We start from the raw sequence: 22564 nt of genomic DNA on the forward strand, positions 1-22564 counted from the left end.
GCCAGGTCCCTGCGCCCCCAGCCCCAGGGGAGCCCCCCACTTGGTTTTTGCAGCCCCCCCGGGGGCAGCCAGGGGTCCCCGACCCCACAGGAGGCGGTGTGGGGGCGCTGGGGACCTGTTGGCGCGTTCCCTCCGCAGCGGGGCAGAAGAGCAGGAGAAGCCAACAAGGGGAGTTTGGTGTATACAAAAATAACTGAAATGTTTTATTCCAAGAAAAAAAAAAGGAAAAAAAAAAACGAAAAAATAAGTTTTACAAAAGAACGCACACAGCACGGCAGCTGCAGGACCCACGCAAACCCACAGGCGGCACGAGGGACGCAAGCTCGGCACCTCCACGCGTGCCAGGGCAGGATCTTGTTTCGCAGCAGAGCTTCCTCCTTCTCTGGGCAGCTTCCCCTCACGTCCCCAAATCTTTTCCAGGCGGCTTCTGCCTCCCCTCAGCTCCCCGGGGCTGCTCCTGGAGACATCGGCCCCTTCCCACACCCTGCAAGGATTCCCTTCTGCACCCAGAGGTGCCCTGCCTGTGCCCAAGGGGGCTCTGGAAAAGCCCTGGGGCGAATTCTGGCTGCTAAGCCCCCCTCGGCCTTACTTGCAGGGGCACAAAAGCTTCCTAAAGCTTTTTCTCTCCCATTTTTCTCTCCTTTCCTCCCCACCCTCTTTTTTTCTTTAATTATGGGATGCGCTCAGGAAGTTCCAGGCCCTTCAAGCTTTGGAGATACCTCGCTTCGTGCTGCCTGCTCTCTGGCACGCTGCTGCCGGCAGAACTGATGTGACAGCCTTCAGAGAAGCCTCACACAGGATCTACGCTAGAAAAAAAACATCTGAATGGACCGTTTCTTCCCTTTTCAGCCCCGAACAAGAGGCAGGTGCCACGGGGACAACTGAAGCGAGCAACGCGGAAAGGAGAACACCAACGGCGCCCTTCTCACTACAGCCGCTGCGCCTTTTAGAGCTGAACTCTAGAAGTGGGAAGAATTTCTAAAAAAAACAAGGCAAGGCAAAGCAGAGGAACAAGGAGGATCAACGCACAAGCTGCGTGCATGCAGTCGGCCCATTTTAAATTGTTGGCCGCTAGCAGCAGCTCTGCTCTTTGGAGAGCTCGTTTGCTCGGCACGCAGCAAGCGACCTGCAAAATCCCAGCCTGGGAGTTGTTACCTTCGGAGGCTCCGACCTGCAGCGAGCCGCTTCCCAGGCTGCTCACAGGGCTGCGTGCACAGAGAAAACAGAGGAGAGAACAACTCGTGGAAGGGAGGAACAGCTTCCCCCCGAACCACAGCACTTGAGCCATTAACGAGCATAAAACGGAGCGTTACAGAGACCCCAAGCGTGGCTGAAGGAAAAGAAATCTTTGGTATCGTTACGTGCAGCCTGGTCTGACAGCAGAGGAGGGAAAGAAGAAACCTGGTTCACCCTCACGTTTGCTTTCAGCACGCCTCAAGGTCACGGGCTCCTAACGCGATGCCAACACCGCGCCAGGCTGCAGAGCGCCGCAGGCTGCGAGCGGAACCGAGCTGAGCAGATTTGGGAAGCCAGGACACGATTTACACCTTCCCTTCCAGCTCTGAGAACCCCTACACAAGGGTAAGAAGCTGCTCTAACAGAAATGAACCCTGCTGACAGGCTGCTGCGTGGTGCGGAGGGGAGAGAAGTGGTTCTCAGGGGTTTTAGGTGCCAGGGTTGCGCTGCCGGCCCTGCCCCGACCCCAGGATTTACAGCGGAACGAGGACCTGACGTTTCATTCGCAGCACAGGAAACATTGAGCTGGATTCTATAAAATAGGAACTAGGGGGACATCCGGCATTCACAGGGGTCTTGAGGAAAGGAAAAGAGCGAGCTTTGCGCGACGTGACCACCATGAAATGTGTGTGGAAGGCTGCATGGAGAGGGACGCTCGATGGTGGTGGCTTCGTGCCCTGCAGACGCTCAACCCAACTGCATCCCCGCGAGCAAACCTGCTCTGAATTACAGCCTGCCTTCAACTGACGGTCAACAACCTCAATCCTGCCCTCTGACAGGATCACGCAGCCAGTTGTAACAAGTCACCGAAGCCAAACGTGGGCATCGAGGCCCAGGGAGCGCCCTGATTTTGTAGTGCCGACGTCTGGAGGCTGCAGGGAGTCAGGCTGAATCCAGGAGTTCCAGAAGAGCACCGACGGCACCAAAATAACCCTGCAAGCAAACAGACAGCAGCCATCAATAACTCAAACCTGGGCGTGCACCCGATATGAGAGGAAGAATAACAGGAATAAATATTGAACAGTGCAGTTTTAAAAACTTATAAAGCATGGTGGAAGAAATAACCAGACGTAGGTACATTAGGAAGTAAATTCTGGTTCTGTTTGCTATGAGGGAGCAGAGCTGCAGGGAACCAGCTGTGGTGTCATGGAAATGGTCTAGAAAAACTAAAGTTCACAAGCGAGCAGGAGCCTGGCAGCAAATCATTCTTATTGTGGTTCCCAGAGCAACGCGTGTGCTTGCTGGGACCCTGCAATGGTGCCCAGAGGAACAAGGCAGCTGGAACCTGCTGCACAACGCTCAGCACTGCAGCTACAAACCCCACAGGACTGCTGCCAGAGCGCTCCAAGACCTGAGCGTTGTAAGAGAAAATAAAAATCTGGAGCGTTGTTTCACCTCGTGTTCCAAGAAGAGAGCTTTCAGCTGTCCCTTCGACCAGTAGTCCAAGGCGTACGCCAGCAGCCTCATGGAGATCGTATTGATCCGCAGGAAATTGCCGACAAAAACCACTCGGTTGATGTTCTGCAGGAATGAGGGAAAAAGATCAGAGCGTTCAGCCTGAATTTGTCATTTTCTGCTTGCAACAAAAGCCCCACCTTAGAGTTAGAAGAAAAAAAAAACTAGAGTGCTTTTCAAGAAGGCCACGTGGAGCTTTTCAAATCCATTTTCCAGTGGGACTTGATGCAAACCAACTTGAAAGCAAACCAAAAGTCACTGGTCCATATTAAATTCCCCATTAAATCCAGAGAAACTTTGTATCACCCCAAAAACCTGCTCCTGGCAGCTAAGGAGCAAAAATCCCTTGGTGGGTGGGGATGGGAGCCACTGATAGCAGAGTTACAGGTGTGACTACAGCTTCTCGAGCTTAGGAATTTCACCAAATTGTTGGGGTTTTGTTATCAGGTCCCATAACTGCTTAGAAGAGCTGTTCGGCGCGTGCCATCTCCTCTCTCTCCCCCCACCTCTGGCCTCCGACTCCTCACAGGGAAAGCCGAACAGCTTTCAACCTGAAAAAAAAAAATATCTAAAAACCCATAACCAGCACAATTCTGAGTGAGAGGAAGAGACCGACCCAGTTCAGAGTTAAAGCGGATTTTCAGCCAAACTTTTCCCTCACAGAATGGTTCTCTGGAGCCAAGGGATGAAGGGAAAGATTCTCATTCTCCAGCAGAGAAGTAATTTTCAGTTTCCCTGCTTACTGAGGAATCAGGAACACCTCCTAACTGCTCACATGCTGCTTCTTTGGTCTTCCTTCCATCCCCACATTCATTAACGCTTTGCTTTACCTAAGCAGTCAGCATCTTCTCTTCATTACCCCGTGTACTGGCAAGGACCCAGCTGGTGTTTTGTGGGCACGACTATTTGTGAGATACCTTGCACGCTTTTAGCAGTAAATGATGATAAATCGGGTTTGCCAACGAGTGAGGAGTGTGCTCCGAGCCAAGCTGAAGAGCCTCTGCTCTTTCATAGCCCTGTACAATGCTGCTTGACATGAATGCAACAAGGCAGCACTGTAAAGAAGCTGAAAGCACAAAGATACGGTGTCGGCTGCGGAAGTGATGGCGCTCGAGCGAGGAAACGAGGTAAAACGGGGTAAAAATAACCCAGGGAACCCCAAGTACACAGGCGGGCAAGAACAAAATTCATTTAAGAATCCAAAAAGAACAGATTACATCTTACTGAATGTCCAGAAATATAGGAATGAATGCACCTGGATGAAGTGTGTGCAGGGAAAGAGGCACAGCAGCACGGAAGGGATGCTGCAGAGGGGCAGCAGTGAGCTGGGTTTTCCCTCAGTACCTCGTTGAGGGCGCACATCCGCGCGATGGAGCCGATGTTGTTGGTGATGGTTATCAGGGTGGCCTTCGCGAGGTCCTCCTTGCTGACAGACTCCCGCTTCTCCTTGCTCATCATGTTCCCAAAACTGCAAAGAAAGGCTCGGGGTTAAAGGCCTGGTTAAATCAGAACTCCAGAAGAGAAAGGGAATCACTAAGTTGACTAAAATGATTAATTTGGAAGCATTTCTAGCTTTAAAAAGCAGCACAGTCATTTATTTAGATCTGTTTTAACACTAGCAGGAGTAGCGGCTCTCCTAAAACATATAAATCCAGTTTTTCATCGTTGCAGAAGTTATTGTAGGGAAAAAAAAAACACACCAAGCCTTACCTGGACGCCACGGCCCAGCCCGGCAGTCCAAAGCGCTCGTAGTCTCCGCCGTAGATGTCCCGCACCAATTTGTCCACTTTGGTGCTGTCCCCGTGGGAGGCCATCTCCAGGGCTTCTTCGAAGGTGGAGCAACCGGTGAGAAGGCAGCAGAGACCGAAAAAGGTTCCCCCTCCGAGGCTGTGGTGTAAAGGGAAACCCAAGTCACCCATCTGGCTTCTGAAGGGGCACGGGAGCTCGTGCAAGCTGCCCCGTCCCTTCCGCTGCTTCTCTTTTTGGTGAGAATCATCCCAAAAAGAGGAGCTCTTCTCTTTAAACCCGCTCCTTTCCAGCAGCCCGCAGCCTGTACGCGATCCCATGCCCTCACAGCCTTCTGCAGAGTTCATGTTCCTAAATAAGAAGCCCTTTGCCAAAAAAAAAGGTACCTTGCACGAGTTTGGATTCAAATCTCTGCTGCTATGACTGGAGCTAACCATGGGCATGAGCAAGTTGGGGTTAGTACCGAAACGTGGGATCTCTGCTGAATAAAAGGGTTTAATTCCTGCAGCAGGGCAACTCAGAAAACAGCCTCCAAGGACACAAGTTGCAGCAGGGAAATTAAAACATGGAATTCGGATTCCCTCTTCCAGGAGGGATCTTTATTGGCAGAGAGAAGGGACTGCAGGAGAAGCTGGAGGCTGACACTCAACTCAGTGCCTTCAGTGCAGCTCAGCCCTGAAAACGCCATCTACAACGCAGAAAAAAACATTTAGGAGCCTAAAATAAGGCTCCCTCCCCCCTCTCACAGCGCTCACCTGGTGCCCGTTACCCGTTTGTAGTTCTCTTTCGAGTAGACAGCCAAAATGCTGACCCCCGAGCCGATGTTCACCAGGAGGAGCGGGTAGGGGTTCTCCAAAGTGAACGGCAGCTTCTGGCACCGCTCGGCGTCCGTCGGGTTTTCGAAGTAGTAGCACTCCGAGTGGCCGTTGAAGCCGACCGAGTCGATGTAGAGCACTCCTTTGATAAGGCAGTCGAGCTCGTCGAGCTTCCGCAGCTGAAGGTCACCCATCTGGCACAGGGGAAAGGAAAAGAAAGACATGGGATATTCAAGAAGTAGCGAGGGACACAAAGGGTTTGTGCTCAGGGCTAGAAAAACGTCTTCACTTCAGTTATCCTCACATCTCGTGGTGGCAGGGAAAGAAGTGTGGAGGCCAGGAGGGCTGCGCGCCCCCCAGCACGGGCTGCTAACTACCCTGGCGTGAAGCACGTGTGAATGAAGGAGGGGAAAACAAGCAATTTGAGGCAGATTTGGAAGCCAAGAGAATCCCATCGACTGCCCAGGGGCTCAGGACTAGCATGAAAAGGAAGAAAAAAAATGAAGAGAGGCTTAACTGCTCAAAAAAAAATTTAAAAAGAGAGTTCTGAGATTGTTTTCTGCTTATATCACTGCCTGGAGTGCACAAAACCCCTCTTTGGTACATTTTTCAAGGCTTGGTTAAACAAAGAATGTAGCACACACGTACTTCAGCCCTAAACAAGGCTTTATCTTACAAGGAAGCCACACAATGATGTCAAATCCCCCCCCTCCTGACCTCCTTTTGATTAATTCCCCACCTAATTGGACTGAACCTCAACCAGCCGAGTTATGTGCGTTAGACACAAAACCACAAGAGCTAGGGAACGATATGAAAAAAAAATTAAGCATGTGAACACGGTGATGAGGAAACACCAGGAGATCAGCACAATCATGGATTAATAACAGAGGGCACACAGCACGGCAGCCAGCGAGTCGTTGCAGGGCTGTGGGAAGGCTGCATGCACTTTTAGGAAAGGGGTCAGAATTCAGGGAGGTGAACGCGGCTCCGCACGCCGTTCCCTGAGCTAGGTTTGGGTTGAATTAGGCGCGCTCTTCCCACGCTGATTTAGAGGAGTTTGGAGTCTGCAGGGACAGGCTGGAAGCAATTCCTAGCTCGAAGCTCAACCAGGGTGGCGCTAGCAGATCCTAAGTGTGTAGAGAAGCCAAAAATGCCTACTGTGCGAAAGTCCTGCTCAAATTTGTACGCTCCACCTCCCGTGGCACATAAGGTAGTATGGAGGCTCGAGAAGTGCTTTTCGCTTCCCATTTGAATAAAAGCAGGCATGTCATGAGTAGGAAAGCGTATAAAGTGCAGATTGCCTTTACGTCCACACAGGGTAAGGTTCTTTAGCTCTAGGTGCACATCCCGAATGCCTGTGGAGCCGTAGGCTACATTGGAGGTCAGGTACTTTCGGATGCTTTTGAGGTTTTCCACTTCTTCCTTCTCCTCTTCGGCGGTGATGTCCTTGGGTTCAAAATACACCAGCTTGACCAAGGTGCCTCCGATGTCCAGGCCAAACCAAGGAAAGACTAGAGAGGGGAGAGAAAAAAAAAGAGAAAGAAATGGGATATGGAACACCAAAACTACTTACAGACTGAATCAATCCCTGCAATTCCCTGAGGACTCCAAAACACAGGCCTATTTGAGCTACCCAAACTAGTGAAAAATACAAATTGTGTGATCTTTCTTTGTCAGAACGTGGCTGTCAGCACTGAGAGCCCTCAGCTAACTCCTCCTTTGAGGCACCTGGTGCTCGGGAGCCCCCCAAAACCTCTCTGCAATCCCCCAAATCCCCGCAGCACCACCACGAAGCGCCCTGAAGACACGGCCCCAGCCGGGTGCCGCTCTGATTTTAATCCCCAGCAATTTCTTTCCATAAAGTCCTGAGCCGGAGCCAGAGCCGAGGCTAATTCCAGGGCTGTTCCATCAAAGCAACACACAGACGGTAACTAATTACAGCACGCAACGCCGGGGTAGACGAGGCATCTAAGATGCCCCAGGGAGGCGAAAACAAACGTCTAATTGGATTATTTTATTAGGCAAATTCCCCCCTCCCGTTGCAAAATACGCATCGGTGGCAGGCCCAGCAGCGGTTACGGCTGCGTTAGGTAATGAGCTTCTTGGAGAAGATGAAGAGAAAACCCCGATGAGATGGAATCTGCGATGGGAGCGGGGAACTGGAAGGGATTAATAGTGGTGTTAATGAGCTGAAGGCTAGGCGGGAGCCACCGAGACACGGGGGGTGCCTGGGCAAAGAGAAAAGCGCAGCCACGGGCTTGTGGCAGCAGGGTGAAACCCTCGGTGTTCTGTAAAGGAAAAAAAAACCTGTTCTGTTCTGTGAAGAGAGATGAAAGGAGACATGAGAAGCCCGTAACAGGCCCACAAAGCTCTGAACAGGTGGAACAGCAAGGGTGGAGCCTCTCCACGGTGGGCTCCCTGAAGATGGAAAAAAAAAACAAGGGGAGAACCATAAAACCCAAGGGGAGGACGCTCTCCTGGCCAAGCGCCACCACCAGCTGCTGTTCCTCCTCAAATACTGATTTCTCCAGCGTCTACCACAGTCAGAGACAGTTTTCCTGGCCGCATTTGGGATCTGCAGGCTCTGCTGTCTCCCAGCACCTTCCGGGAAGCGGTTTGCCTCTCGGCGGTGTCTAAAAGAAAGGCCTGCTAAAGCAGGTGCAGTGTCTTCAAAGCGATTTTCTTCCAAAATAACAAAATTCTTCACTTTTGGCCTGAGGAAGGTTCTCCTCCCTTAGCACTGGCGCTGCACGAAGCGCCAGGATGAGTTAAAGGTCTCCGTGCTGGGTTTTCTTCATGTGACAGGCGGGATTGCAGGCTGATCCCTGAGTTCGGAGGCACTTCTGTTAGCAGCTAAAAAGATTTGTCCGTGGAGCAACGAAGACTGATGATTTAGCCGAGTGCACAACGACAAAAACCACTCAATGCCGTATTTTAATAGCGTTATGCTGCTATGGAAATGGGAGAGCTGGGGGAAAAAGGAAAAAAACAGCATTTGTCAGCATTAAATGCAGAGTGCCACTCATCTCACAGCTCCGAAAAGGGGAATTCACGTTTCATACGTGACTCCAAATCAGGAAGGGGCATTTAAAAGAATCAAGGCTTAAATTCTGCGTTGCAAAGGAGCTGCTGAAGCAAAATTTTAGGGCTTCTTATTCGGAAGAAGACGCTAGAAGTTCCAAAGCCAACGTTCTGCTGCTCCTCGCTGCCTGGGCATCACTGGTTTCTCTCCTCCTTCCTCTTCCTCCCAGCCCAGCCCGCAGGCGCAGACCTCACAGGAAACTCCAACAACCCTAAAAAGGAATCCCTCCTTTTGCAGAAACTGCCCAAGAGCAGAGCAGAGGGGTTTAATCCCTTAATGCACGGCTCCACCCGCACCCACCCTCATTTTTCAGCTCTCCTTCGCAGCTGACGGCTCCCTAAGGAGGAATCCTGTGGCTCCCTGCGGGATCTCCGGGATCTTCAGGGGATCTCCTTAGAGGCAGCCACACCAGACTCACTCCCCAAGGTGGTTTTGCTGCATGTGAATGCCAAAGGCAATCACTGAGGAGGCTCTGCAGCAGGCGAGCACTTTGAAACCGCTTTTTGGGTGTTTTTTTTTTTGGCTGTAATGGTGTGGTTGGCAAAGAAAAAACTCCCTTTTCTCCAGCAGCCAGAAAAAAGCCTTTAGAACTGAGAAGAAGATCACGGAAAGCACCGCACGATGTGGGGACTGCAGCAGCTCAGCTGCACAGGAATTCTGATTGCTGCTTTCAGGCCGGGCTGCCCCGGCCTCGGGCTCTGTCGGGGGTGTCCTTCAGGAGCCGTGTCCTTCAGGCGGCCGCCTTACGGTGCCGCTGCCTCCTCCTGCGGGCACCCCCGGGCACCTGCAGGCCCCCAGCTCCGGGAATGCAGCCACAGCTGCTGCCAAAACCATGGCTGCTGCCTGCTCCGTGCCAGCCCACGCAGTGTGGCTCAGGGACCAGCTTGTCACAACGTCCCTGCCGAGCCGTGGGGCTTCTCTGCTCCCCTGCCCCCCACTGCTGTGCTCCCACTGCTCCAACCCTCACTGCCTGGCTCTGCCTGTGGGCTGCTGCCCCCTGTGCCCCCTCGTCCCGTATCCCCCCCCACCCGCTGTGTCCCCCTCTGTCCCCCTGCCTGTGTGCCGTGTCTTCCTATCTTTCTGTCCTCTTGTCCCCCACCTGTCTCCTTCTGTCTCCCTGCCCTTTTATCCTCCTGCCCCGTGTCCCCTCCTTTCCCATGTCTCCCCCTGCTCCCTGTCCCCCTGCCCCCTATCCCCCTGTTCTCTTATCCTCCATCCCTCTGTCCCCTTCCTGTGTCCCCCATCCCCTTATCCCCTGTCCTTCTGTCCCCTTGTGTCCCCCTGTCCTTCTGTCCCCTTGTGTCCCCCTGTCCTTCCATCCCCCTGCTCCCTGTCCCCTTATCCCCCTGTCCTTCTGTCCCCCTTCCTGTGTCCCCCATCCCCTTATCCCCCATCCTTCTGTCCCCTGCCTGTGTCCCCCTGTCCTTCTATCCCCATATCCCTCCAGCCCAACCCCATTACACCCCCATAGCGCCCCCTGCACCCCCTTAGCCCCGCCCCCAACCCCTAGCCCCACCCACCTCCATTAGCCCTGCCCCCTCCCTTAAGCCCCGCCCACCCCTCCTTCCCCTTAGGCCCCGCCCCTCTCCCAGGCCCCACCCCCTTCCACCCAGGCCCCGCCCCCTCCCTTTAAGCCCCTCCCCCATCCCTCCAGGCCCCTCCCCTCCCCTTTAGGCCCCGCCCCCCCCTGAGGCGCACTCACGGGGCCGGTTCTTGCGGACCGAGTCCCTCCGCTGCCTGCCGCTAGGCCCGGCCGCCGCCGAGCTGTCAGCGCCCGCCGCGCCTCCACCTCCACCTCCACCACCGCTGCTCCACCGCCTCGGGGGCCCGGAATCCGCTCCTCGCCTCCGGGCCTTGTCCTCCGCCCCGCCGCCGTTGCGCAGCGGCTCCATCCGCAGCGCGGCCCTTCCCCATGGGCCGCCCGCCCCGCCGCGCCCCGCCGCTCCCCTCAGCCGCCGCCACAGCCGCAGCCGCCGCCCGCAGCGCGCCTGCGCCGAGCGGCCCCGGCCCTACCTCCCCCCCCCCCCCCCCCCCTCCTCCTCCCGTCTGAGGGCCCGGCCGCGCTCGCTCCTGCCCCGAGGGAAGGGGGCGGGAGGAGCCGTGAGGCGGCGGCCAATCGGCTGCCGCCGTTGAGCGGAGTGACGGGTGGGCTGGCCAATGAGGGGAGAGGGATGGGAAGCGGCGGGGTGGGGAGCCAATAGGAGGAGGGAGCGCGGGGAGGGGAGGGGCGGGGGATGGGAGATGGAGTTAGCCTATGGCGTGCTTTCGGCAGGAGAATGGCAGGGCCGTCGGCCAATGGAGTGAGGCGAATGTGGTTGGGGCGGGATAACGCGGATGATTGACAGCCGGGGTAACCATGGCAACGCAGACGGGGGCCGAGGGGCAGACTGCAGCAGGCCCGGCTGGGCTGGGCCGCGGGGGGGGGGGGGCTGCTTTGCATACGATTTGCATATGCAAATAGAGAGGCCTCTCCCTCCGGCTGCCTTCTATGTCACGACATGAGCGCAATATGTCACGACATGCACCCCCACCCACCCTTAGGGCCGCCCCTAGGGAAATGGGGGCGCTCCCACTGGGGGCGGGTCTGGACTGAGGGCTAATTGGTAATTAGCCATGGGTAATTAGGGGATACCGGCTAATTGCTAATTACCTGGCGCACCCCCAGCACAGCCGGCTGTGACCGCAGCCCTGCGGCCTGCCCTGCCCTCGCTGCGCCCCGCAGAGGACACCCAACGCTGCATAAAGGGCTGCTTCCAGCCACGTTGCCCAAAACCTCCCTAATTCTCCCCAAAAGGCACCTGGGAACCCCCCACCCCAGCTCCGTTTGAGAGTGGAGCTGAACCCAGGGTGCCCGGAGGGGCTCGGCTCCATCCCTGGCACCAGATCCTGCATCCCGATATGGGCACAGGGTCAGGATTTGGGATTTATTTCTGTTCCCCTTTCCCCTGACCCCCCCCGTACCCTTCCTCACCCTACAAAATCTGGGATTCTCCCCCCGTTACGAGCAGGGCACCTCAAGGGTTCTGTGAAGGATTTTATTCCATGTTTCACAACACGCCTCGTTGTTTATTTTTTAAAGGATTCGCAGGGCGCAATCCCCTCCTGCAGGTTCATCTGCTGCTGAGGCTCTTAAAGTGCTACGTGGCGAGGTGGGAGCGGCGGCACTTCGCACCAAACACCAAAAAAAATGAAAAAAAATGAGAAAACTTCGTGCTTTTCTCAAGTAAAATGAATCCGCTGCTTCCCAGGAGCGATTCAAGTGGAAATACAAAGTGAATGAGACGTCGCGATGAAGTTCTGGGGAAATAGGGGAAGAATCCCACTAAAAGCCCTGCTCCGGGTGCTGCATTTGGGAAGATTTTCCGCATCCGCTGCAAATTCAGAGGAAATCCGAGTGTTAAAAGCTGCGGCTTCCGTGGGGAGCTGTGTGCGAAGCGCTCACGGACAGAATTCCTTAAGGCTGAGCAAAATATTTCGCTGGGCACTGCTGGCAGGGAATTCCAGGCTCTTCTCCCTGCTTGGGGGAAGCTTTGGGAATTCACCGCGGCTTTTTGAGAGGAGAGCAGCCCCCGGCGCAGCAGAGGACATAAAGTGCGTTCTGAAAGCCCTCTGCCACCCACCGACGGATCCAAAACTGGGTGCATTTCACGTCCAGCCCCAAAATCAGCCCTGTCAGACCGAAATCCCGCTGTTTGTTTCCTGCCCGTCGTTTTTCGGAAGGCACTTTGTGCGTTTGGCTGCGGAATTTAATTGGGTTTGGGGTTTGAGCTCGTTTGGAAGCCCCACAGCACGATCCCCGTGCGCTCCAAGCCGCTCCCGGGGGGCAGTCGGGAAATTCGGGACCCAAATTTGGAATAAGGCTGCTCCTCGGGGTTTCAGACATCTCCTCAGGGTTCAGACGTGCCAGACGAATCCCTGCGGGGAAGAGGAGCCTCCCAAGGGCAGCCCCAGCTCCCCGTTTCCCTCTCCCCTCCTCTATTTCTGCAGCCGGGCGTACACCAGGAAGGCCACGGTGGAGATGAGCGCGATGCCCACGGCCGGGACGAGGTAGGGCAAGGAAAACCCGGGGCTGTCCCCAGGGCTGGGGACACCGCGGCCACCCCTCGAGTGAGAAGCCGGGGAGATCCCCACGCCACCAGCTCCATCCTGGAGCTCGTTGCTCGCCTGCAGCAGGGCGCTGGGGCTGTGCTCCACGCGGATCTCCTCGGTTCTCCAGCTGAGAGGCGAACAGGAGCGCGTTTCCTCTGCTTCTTCTCTTCCAGGAGCTGAGCAGCAACGTCCCGAAGCGGAATCCTCGTGCGTTTCTCCAGGATCTGAGCTGTCTGCGCTCATGAGGAGCGGGTCGCTGCTCAAACCGAGGTGATTGGTGGCCTCGGAAGCGGCAGCGGCGCCGCTTGGGGACCTGGCAGCCACCCGCGGGCTTTCCCCCGGCAGTGAGAGGAGGACGCCCGGCTTGCTGAGCTCCACGTCCTCCTCCGGGCCGTTGGGAGAGGCCCAGATGCTTGTGGCAGAGCTCCCCCGGCAGGACGTCCTCCCAGATGGGCTCACGAAGCTTTCCCCCACTGCTGAGCCCTGGAAAGGGGCCGCTGAGGCCGGGAGCACCTTTGGGAGACAACGAGAGGGGCAAATAGGGGGGCTGGGAGGTGCTGACCAACAAATCTTGGCTCCCTTTCTCCTCCCAGCGTTTGGGAAACCATCCCAAACCCCAAAGCTGACAAAACAAAGCCCCACAAAATCAGCGGGGGGTGTTCCAGTGAGGTTGGGGTCGAGCTGGGCTCGTGCGTGCTGCAACAGCCAGCAGGCGAGGCAGCACATGTGCCCTAAAATACAGTTTGGGGACAGGAAGAAGAACATGGTGGGGAAAAAAAACAAGTAAACTCGTCCCCAGCTCAAAAAGCCTTACGCTGCAGCAAAAATAAAAAGGTCCCAGGCAGGGGAGATTAAAAGGACCTGAATGAGGCACCAAAAGGTCACCTACTTTCTCCTCTGCTGGCACAGGGGGGGTGCTGCTGGCTGCCTTCCCCGCAGGCAGCGTTTGCTCTGGCACAGGAAGCTTCCAGGAGACGTCACGGGATGGGGAAGTGTCTCTGGGGACGGTGGATTCCACCCGAGTGTCTGACGGGGAGAGAACAAGACGCTGCGTTAACCAGGAGACCTTCCAGAAGCTCGCTACCAGCCAGCTTTGGAAGGAAACTCACCTCCACCTTGGTGTTCTCGCAGCATCCCGGCCAGTTTCTGCTCTGCATCGAACTGCCGCTGGATGAGGAGGGGGCTGCGCACATCCACCAGGCTGCTGGGAGCCTCTCCGTGCTCAGCACCAAGCTCAGCCTCCTTCTCCTGCCTCCCCTGAGATCCTGAGGGCTCTGCCAACCCCGCGGGCAGCTCGGCGGAGATGTAAACGTCTTCCTGGGGTTCATTTCTGGGCTGCCCCACGCCACGAGCGCTGAGCGGGTCCCTGAGCGGGACGGATGTGCCCAGCCCCGAGCCCGGCGCAGCGCGGTGCAGGTGTTTGGAGTTCCCGAAGCAGCCGTCGGCCACGCACACCGGGGATCGCTGGCTCAGCCACTCCCGGCCCTGCTCGGGGGGTGCAGCCCACGGAAAAAGCCCCCCGGGGGGCCCCGCTGCCACCCTCTCAGCCTCTGTCGGGCACGGGAGCGGCCCCGCAGTGCTGCGCCCATCGCTCTCTCCACCGTAGGTTGTGGCCAGAGGTGGTGGTGGAGGCTGCGGGCTCGTTTTTTCCAGGGGCTGGAAGAAAAGGAGCTGGTAAATCGCTGGGCAGCCCCATTTTGTCCCAGCTGAGGACTCACGGGGCACCAGGCAGCAGGAGGGAGCACAGAACAAGAGCAAAGCCCATCCTCGCACGGTTATAGGGCCGAGTGTAGGCTAAAAGGCTGCAGCTTGCTGCTTCTCGCCAGCAGAAGCTGCATTCTACCCCAAATTCTGCATGGAAATGGCACAGAAGGTGCCTGGGTGGGTGAAGCTGCCAGGTGCAGCGAGCACACAGCAGAAACCAGCAGCAAGAGCGTGCTCGTGGCACCCAAAGCACCGAAACTCCACTCCAAAAGGGATCTTTGCAGCCCTGTCCTGCTCACCTTTTCCTGCACAGGGGCCCTGGCGTCCAGGTCGGTGCTGGGAACGTCCCTGCTTGCAGCTGGACTCGCACTGGTGGCGGCAGAGCCCCCAGTGGGCGAGGTGCAGCAGGGAGGATCAGCCAGCGGGGCGTCCGCAGCGGGTTTTGGCCCCGAAAATGGCAGCTGGGCACTGACGGAGACAGCAGGCCGGGCATCGGGAGGGAAGGAGGCAGCACCAGGATTTGGAGCAGCTGGTGGAGCTGAGGCTCTTGGAGAAGCTGAGGAGGTGCAGGTAAAAGCTGAGGCAGCGCGGAAAAGCCGAGGAGGCAGAGGGTGGACGTGGGGCTGAGGCAGCCCCTCTCACACCCACGCTCCGTCCCCACATCAGCCAAACCTGCAGCACCCCTTAATTCCCATTTCCACCTCCCCTTAGGACAAGGATGCCGAGGCACCCAGCCCACTGCCAACCCGAGCAGCTTTGAACAAGGATCCCCGCCAACCTCCTCCCGTCCCCAGGCACGTCACCGGGGCAAGGTGCTGCGGGGAGGCCGCTTACGGGTTTGGTAGAGGTCATAGACCTGCTGCAGCTCTTCGGCCAGGTGCCCCGCGTTGTTCTGGTGCAGGGCGTTGATCAGGTCGGTCACCCAGCCCCGGCGGCACTTCACGTGCTGATACAATTTGTAGGCGGTCGCATTGCTGCCCCGCACCTCCTGTCGGGTATGAAGTTCATCCTGAGCAAAGAACACCAAGAGGCAAGGCGTGCCTTAGAGGAAGAATCACAGAATTGTTTGGGTTGGAAGGGACCCTAAAACCCATCTATTTCCAGCCCCTGCCATGGGCAGGGACATCTCCCACCAGACCAGGTTGCCCAAAGCCCCATCCAGCCTGGCCTTGGGCACTGCAGGGCTGGGGCAGCCACAGCTCCTCAGGGTAGCCTGGGCAGGGCCTCATCACCCTCACAGTGACAAATTTCTGCCTTGTATCTAACCTAAATCTTCCCTCTTTTAGTTTAAAGCTGTTACCCCTTGTCCTATCACTGCCCTCCCCCGACAAAGATGACAAAAAGTCCCTCCCCAGCTCTCCTGCAGCCCCCTTTAGGTACAGGCAGGCCACTGGGAGCTCTCCCTGGGGGGGGTTTCTTCCCCAGACCCACCACTCCCCTCTCTCAGAGCTGCTCCAGCCCCTGAGCACCCCCACGGCGTCCTCAGGCCCTGCTCCAGCAGCTCCACTTCCCCGTGCTGGGCCCAGAGCCGAGCACAGCACCACGAAGGGGGCTCAAAACAGCAGAGCAGAAGGTGACACCCCCCTCCCTCGCCTTGCTGGCCACAAATAACCAGAAACAAAGCTTCTGCAACCCCCCCCCCCGTGTTGTAACACCAGGGGTGAGGTGCCCGGTTTTAACACCGGCGAGTTACCCTGTCCGCTTCGGTGAGGCAGCCGAGGGAATCGACCAGCGACGCCACGTGGATGTTCTTGAACTTGTCCATGTTCCTCAGGATGTGGACGTACACCTTGTCCTCCGCGAAGCCCATCCCGCCTCAGCGCCTGAGGGGGAGAGGGAGGCCCGAGGGGGTGGGGAGCAGGGCCCGCTTGGCGACGCCTGGCGGAGCTCTAAAGGGCACCGAGAGGCAGCTCCCGGGCACGGAGGCAGCACGGGGAGCTTTTTGGGGAAAAAACAGCTCAGCCTGGCCTCCCCGGGCCGCTCTGAGGGGATTTAGGGTCGGGGACGCGCTCCCGGTGCCTCACAACCCCCCCGGCCCGTCGCCGCCACAGCCCGGCCGGCCGCTAAGCCCGCCCACTTTCCCCTACTCGCGCCGCTCATTGGTCGAAACGCCTGTCCGTCGAGGGAAAGGCGGGCGCTGATAGGCCGAGCGCTGTGAGGGGGCCGAGGGCCGCCCCGCGGGCTGAGGCCTCGGGGCCGCGCCCGGTTGTGGGCGGCCGGGCCTTGCGGAAACGGTCCCGGCTCGGGCTGGGCAAAACGCCTCCTTTTCCTTATTTTGCTCACTTCTGGGCTATAGTTTGCCTCACAACGCAGGGAAAACGCTTCGTTTTCCGCATTTTGGGTTCGATTTGTGCTGTAGTTTGCCTCACGGTGGAGGGAAAACGCTTCATGTTCCTCATTGTGTCCACATTCCAGCTGAAGTTTGGCTCACGGTGGAGGCAAAATGCTTCATTTTGCCCATTTTGGGTCCAAATTTGGGCTGAAGTTTGGCTCACGGGAAGAAAAACACTTAATTATCCACATTCTGGGTTCACATTTGGGCTGTAGTTTTCCTCCTGGTGAAGGAAAAACACTTCATTTTCCACATTTTCTCCACATTTCGGCTGTAGTTTGCCTCACAGTGGAAGAAAAATGCTTCGTTTTCCTCATTTTGTGCACATTTGTGCTGAAATTTGGCTCACGGTGGAGGCAAAATGTTTCATCTTCCCCATTTTGGGTCCAAATTTGGGCTGAAGTTTGGCTCACGGGGGAAAAAAAACACTTCGTTTTCCACATTTTGTCCCCATTTGGGCTGTAGTTTGGCTCACAGTGGAGGGAAAACACATTTTGTCCACATTTTGTCCACATTTCTGATGAAGTTTGGCCCACGGAGGAAGCAAAATGTTTCGTTTTCCCCATTTTGTGTCCACATCTGGGCTGTAGTTTGGCTCACAATGGAGGGAAAATGCTTCATTTTCCACATTTGGGGTCCAAAATTGGGCTGAAGTTTGGCTCACAGGGGAGGAAAAACACTTCATTTTCCACAATTTCTCCACATTTTGGCTGTAGTTTGCCTCACGGTGGAGGAAAACTGCTTCATTTTCCACATTTTAGGTCCACATTTGTGCTGAAGTTGGGCTCACGGTGGAGGCAAAACATTTCATAGAATATCCTGAGTTGGAAGGGACCCTTAAGGATCATCAAGTCCAACTCTTGACACCGCACAGGTCTACCCAAAAGTTCAGACCATGTGACTAAGTGCACAGTCCAATCTCTTCTTAAATTCAGTCAGGCTCGGTGCAGTGACCACTTCCCTGGGGAGCCTGTTCCAGTGTGCAACCACTCTCTCTGTGAAGAACCCCCTCCTGATGTCAAGCCTAAACTTTCCCTGACTCAGCTTAACCCCGTTCCCGCGGGTCCTGTCACTGGTGTTAATGGAGAAAAGGTCTCCTGCCTCTCGACACCCCCTTACGAGGAAGTTGTAGACTGCGATGAGGTCTCCCCTCAGCCTCCTCTTCTCCAGGCTGAACAGGCCCAGTGCCCTCAGCCGTTCCTCGTACGTCTTCCCCTCCAGGCCTTTCACCATCTTCGTAGCCCTCCTCTGGACACTCTCCAACAGTTTCATGTCCTTTTTATACTGTGGTGCCCAGAACTGCACACAGTACTCGAGGTGAGGCCGCACCAGCGCAGAGTAGAGCAGGACAATCACCTCCCTCGACCTACTAGCGATGCCATGCTTGATGCACCCCAGGACACGGTTGGCCCTCCTGGCTGCCAGGGCACACTGCTGGCTCATATTCAACTTGCTGTCTACCACGACCCCCAGATCCCTCTCTTCTAGGCTGCTCTCCAGCGTCTCATCGCCCAGTCTGTACGTGCAGCCAGGGTTTCCCCGTCCCAGGTGCAGGACCCGGCACTTGCTCTTATTGAACTTCATGCGGTTGGCGATCGCCCAGCTCTCCAACCTATCCAGATCCCTCTGCAAGGCCTTTCCACCCTCAACAGAGTCCACAACTCCTCCAAGTTTGGTGTCATCAGCAAACTTGCTCAAAATGCCTTCTATTCCTACATCCAGATCGTTTATAAAAATATTGAAAAGTACCGGCCCTAAAATGGAGCCTTGAGGGACCCCACTGGTGACCGCCCGCCAGCCTGACGCAGCCCCATTTACCATAACCCTTTGGGCCCTGCCCGTTAGCCAATTGCTCACCCATCGTATGATGTTTTTATTTAGCTGTATGCTGGACATTTTGTCCAGTAGGATCCTATGGGAAACCGTGTCAAAAGCCTTGCTGAAGTCCAAAAAAATCACATCAGCTGGTTTCCCTTGGTCCACCATACGGGTGATCTTATCATAAAAGGAAATCAGGTTAGTTAGGCAGGACCTACCCTTCACAAACCCATGCTGGCTGGGACCAATGACTGCTTTGTCCCCCAGGTGCTTTTTTTTTTTATTATTATTATTATTTTTTTTAATTTGAAGGAGCAGACCCATTTATTGTGCACGAAAAGGGGAGAGGGGAAGGGTAAAAGGGGCTGTGCCCGCCACTCCCCCACGCAGCTCAGTGCAGGAAGCCGTCCAGCTGCGCCTGGCTGCTGCTGCAGGACGCGGGGGGAGCTGCCGTCCCCGGCCTGGAGCCGTTCTTCTTGCTCCTCACCACACAGGGCCGGAGGGCTGCGGGGTCCGTAGGCTGGATGAACTTTGTTCTGCCTCCCAAGCCGTCGTACCCCATCCTCACCGTGCCTGTGTTCTTGTGGGAACCCAGCAAGCCGCCCGGTGTCAGCTTCTTGGAGTGAACGGAGTTCCTGATGAATGCTGGCAGCAGCCCTCGTCCTCCAGATCATCTGCCCTGTTCTCCACTGTTTCCTTCAGAGCTTTCTTTGCCAGATTTACCACGGGAGGCGGCTTTTTATCCAGCTTCTGCCTTTTCGCAGGGCTGAAGAGAGATTCGCAGGGCTGATTTTCGGGGGTTGTACTGGGTCTGGCTGGAATGTTAACTTTCCCGGCAGCAGCCCATACAGTGCCGTACTCTGTACTTGTAGCTGGAACAGCAGTGTTATCACACCAGCGTTGTGTCTGCTGCTGAGCAGCAGCGGCACAGTATTAGGCCTTTCTCTAACCCTCCTAGGGGGTGGGCAAAAGGTGAGGAGAGAAACATCACTAGGGCAGCTGACCTAAACCAACCAAAGGGATATTCCGTACCATGTGGTGTCACACTCAGCAATAAAAGGGGGAAACAGGAAGAAGAGGGGAGGGGTGGGCTCTCGTTTGGAAGACGTCGGTCCTCCTCTCGAACACCGGCTGCGTGCGTTGAGGCCTTGCTTCAAGGACGTGGTCAATCATCGCTCATTTGTGGGAAGTAGAGAGTAATTTCTTTCCTCTGCACTTCCATATAGCCTTCATTTATTTTGTTTGTTTGTTTTCCTCCCTTCTTTTTTATTTTCCTTTTTTCCCCTCCCTTTCCCCTTTCCCTTTTTATTTCCCCTTAGTTAAATTGTTTAGTTCATGGTAGTCTTTATTTAATTATTATAATTATTTCCCTTTAATTAAATTATCCTTATCTCAACCCGTGAGTTGTTCTTTGCTTTACTTCTCCCCCTCCTCATCTAAAGGAGGGGGAGTGAGAGAGCGGTTGTGGGGTTTAGCTGCCCAGCACGGTAAAACCACCACAGGGGTGTCCACATCAAAGGTGGCATCTAGATTGATCTCGTCGCTGTGGGCTGGGCGGTGGAGCTTCGGGTGCCGCAGTTCCACGGGAGCAGGGCTTTCGAAGACCAGTCGGCTGAGCGTCTCCCTGGTCACAGATGGCACTTTCAGGGTATCCTGCAGGATGTCTATCGTCTTCTTCAAACTCAAGATCTCCTTGTCTGCATTCTTCAAATCCTTCTGGGTGCTTTCTAACTCCTCCTTTGTGTTCTCCAAGTCTGAAACAGTTCTCTGCAGCTTGCTGTTGGCAGCAAACAGCTCCTTCTTCAGCTTCTCTGTCATCTCACTGGATACCTTGCGAGCCTCCTTCAAGTTCTCATATTCCTTCTTCAGCGAGACGCAGTACACCGCAAGCTGCTCCACTGCTGCCTGCCCAACTCCCATCCCTCGGATCATCTCCTCCACTTCGGGGCGCTGGCTCTGAAGCAACAGTTCGATCCGCTCCATGGTTTTCAGCTTGTTCCGCAGACGGCAGGCCTCCTCCTTTGAACTCCTCTTATCCTCCTGCTGCTGCTCCAGGAATTTCATCTGTTTCTTGAGAGAGGAACACAGCATCTCCGTCTCTCCCAGCACCTTCTGGAGCGACTCTATGGTGGCATTGCGCACATCGAGAGTGTCCCGCAGCCCGTCCACGATGGCCTGGCATTCTTGTTTTTTTTTCGAGGGGGGGACGACCCGTACCGGTAACCGCATCCCGGTGCCGGTGCCGGTTCCATTGCAGCCGCGCGGGGCCCCGCGGTTTCATCTTCCCCATTTTGGGTCCACATTTGTGCTGAAGTTTGGCTCACGGTGGAAGTAAAACGTTTCATTTCCCCCATTTGGGGTCCAAATTTGGGCTGAAGTTTGGCTCAAGGCACACCCAAAACACTTCATTTTCCCCATTTTGGCCCACCTTGGGGCTGCAGCTTGGCTGCCGCTGCCGCCATCCACCCCACTGCCCACCAGGCTCAGCCTTAACCCCATTTCGACACCCACAGTGCGCAAAGTAGCTAAAACCCCAAAACAACCCAGCCAAGCCCTGCCTCCTTCAGCCCTTCTGCACGATAACACCAGAAATAACAACGGAGACGACAGCGGGGCCAAAACCACAGAGCCCCACATCACTTGGTGGGGCTGGGAGGGAGAAACCCGCGGGGAGGAGGCTGAAGGTTTCCCCCCGGCACAGGGCACGGGTGGAAAAGCTCTGCTCCTGCCAGCCAAAAGTCAGCTTTATTTGTAGGGTTTGGGCGGGTTCAGATCGAGGAGATCGAGGAGAAAGGTCTGGCTGCGAGGGGGTGTTTTCGTGGTGGCGATGCCGAGTCCAGGCTGGTGTTTTCTCCACGGAGCCCATCTCCAGATGATGCCCTGAGCTTTTGGAGGTCAGGAGGGGTTTCTTCAATCAGCAGCACGGCATCTCCAGGTAAGATCCAGGCTTTAACTTCCTACATTTCTCTCCCTTCCTTACCGCTGGCTTCCTTTCTCATCAAATATCCTTAGCATAATAAATTTCGTGGTGGCACCAGGTGTACATTTTTGGCATCCTTCCTGCCCTGAACGCTTCTTTTCCACAATAAATGAGTCTCCCTCTGTGTCTGCTCTCCTGAAAGGCTTCGGGAGCCTGAAGCCTTAATTCTGGGGACCAAAAGTCGGGCGTATTTGCCCAGGGAGGCCTTTCCCAATTTGCCCATCTCAGTCTTCCCCAATGAGGGGACCACCCTGAGGAGAACCGAAACCACTCTTTTTACCCCCAAAGCGGTGATGCTGAGCGAGGAGGCGATGGCTGGCATCACCCCGGCCCCACCAGGAGGCCGGTGCCAGCAGATGGCAGCAGCATTTTGGGAATCTCCCCGCTCTGTGGCACACAGCCCAGGGGCAGAGGGGGGAGCAGAGACAACACCAGGGCCACATCCAACCACCCCAACCAGCAGATCACCCTGGAGGAAGATGCTCAACCCAGCTTGGAGCCCAAACTCAGCTTTAAAACAAATCGTAAGAGAGCTGTGGATGGCAGGGGCAGAGCGTGGCACGCCCTGCTCCGCTCAGGTTTGCCTCTTTTTGCATCTAAATAAAGGCAAACGCTTAGCAACAAAAAATTTATTTGTACCGCAAGCAGCTCACGGGGTTAGCGTTGAGCCGGGCTGGCGGTGGTGGCTTGTGTCCCAGCCTGGTGGCTGTGGTTTCTCACCCACCCATCGATAGCCGGGGTGTTGCCGTGTGGGTGCAGCCGCGTCCTCAGAGGGACGGAGGTCTCAGCCCCACGACAAGGCAGAATTGGGGATTTTTATCGTTAAAAATCCGATTTTTCTTGCAGTTTCAGTGGTGGCAAGCAGTGACCGAACAACTTGGGAGCACATTGAGGATTCCCCAACTGAAAGGCGAGAGGAAGCTGCAGGTTTTTGGTTTTGGTTTTTTTTTTTTCGCTCTGAGCTCGTTCTGGTTTGGTTGGGATCCCGCTGTGGGGAAGCTGCACTGTTATGGGGTCCATCGTGCGTTTGATGTGCTGGAGGGAAGGGCTGAGAGGACAGCTGGGGTGGCCCCAAGCACAAATAGGGGCTGGGGAGGTGGGGAGTGAGGGTTTGGGGTTGTGGGTCGGTGAGAAACCCCAAATGGGGTAGGGTGAGGGAGGGAATTGTCCCCCTGTGCCCTTCTCAGGGGGCTCAGCACCTCTGTGTGGACACAGCAGGGAGGGGACTTTGTGTCGGGGGCAGCGATAGGACAACGGGGGGGGTTAAGCTAAAAAAGGGCGGATTTCGGTGAAATATTAGGAGATAT

General features: G+C 55.8%; 2 protein-coding genes and 1 pseudogene across 3 annotated transcripts; all 3 read right to left on the reverse strand.

Annotated features, from left to right (window-relative positions):
• Positions 1-173: 173 nt before the first annotated feature.
• On the reverse strand, positions 174-10346 carry PANK2 (pantothenate kinase 2). Of its 2 annotated transcripts, XM_027455819.3 has the most exons (7): positions 10037-10346; positions 6411-6763; positions 5193-5446; positions 4402-4578; positions 4036-4159; positions 2632-2757; positions 174-2169 (listed from the first exon to the last, which is right to left on the reverse strand). In XM_027455819.3, exons 1-7 carry the CDS (start codon positions 10224-10226, stop codon positions 2119-2121), a joined length of 1275 nt encoding a protein of 424 aa, XP_027311620.3. In that variant the 5' UTR covers positions 10227-10346; the 3' UTR covers positions 174-2118. The 2 variants fall into 2 exon arrangements, with proteins under 2 accessions (XP_027311620.3, XP_021130188.1); XM_021274513.4 differs by lacking the exon at positions 10037-10346 and having other exon boundaries at positions 6554-6695.
• A 1009-nt stretch (positions 10347-11355) lies between these two features.
• Positions 11356-16220, reverse strand: MAVS (mitochondrial antiviral signaling protein). The gene is made up of 6 exons (XM_072037895.1): positions 15821-16220; positions 14962-15136; positions 14427-14683; positions 13533-14079; positions 13313-13449; positions 11356-12936 (listed from the first exon to the last, which is right to left on the reverse strand). Exons 1-6 carry the CDS (start codon positions 15935-15937, stop codon positions 12310-12312), a joined length of 1860 nt encoding a protein of 619 aa, XP_071893996.1. The 5' UTR covers positions 15938-16220; the 3' UTR covers positions 11356-12309.
• Positions 16221-19672: 3452 nt separating this feature from the next.
• Positions 19673-21188, reverse strand: LOC101790121 (E3 ubiquitin-protein ligase TRAIP pseudogene; annotated as a pseudogene).
• Between the last annotated feature and the right edge of the window lie 1376 nt (positions 21189-22564).

Source organism: Anas platyrhynchos, chromosome 4 (genome assembly GCF_047663525.1).
Source record: "Anas platyrhynchos isolate ZD024472 breed Pekin duck chromosome 4, IASCAAS_PekinDuck_T2T, whole genome shotgun sequence".
NCBI lineage: Eukaryota > Metazoa > Chordata > Aves > Anseriformes > Anatidae > Anas > Anas platyrhynchos.

Coding starts and splice junctions, on each gene's coding strand:
- PANK2 (XM_027455819.3), bottom strand. CDS start 10,226: ATGGAGCCGCTGCGCAACGGCGGCGGGGCGGAGGACAAGGCCCGGAGG. Junction 4,160..4,401: donor GGCTGGGCCGTGGCGTCCAG/GTAAGGCTTGGT, acceptor CTTTCTTTGCAG/TTTTGGGAACATGATGAGCA. Junction 2,758..4,035: donor GGATGTGCGCCCTCAACGAG/GTACTGAGGGAA, acceptor TCATTCCTGCAG/AACATCAACCGAGTGGTTTT.
- MAVS (XM_072037895.1), bottom strand. CDS start 15,937: ATGGGCTTCGCGGAGGACAAGGTGTACGTCCACATCCTGAGGAACATG. Junction 15,137..15,820: donor GCCTCACCGAAGCGGACAGG/GTAACTCGCCGG, acceptor TTCTTTGCTCAG/GATGAACTTCATACCCGACA. Junction 13,450..13,532: donor GCGAGAACACCAAGGTGGAG/GTGAGTTTCCTT, acceptor TCTCCCCGTCAG/ACACTCGGGTGGAATCCACC.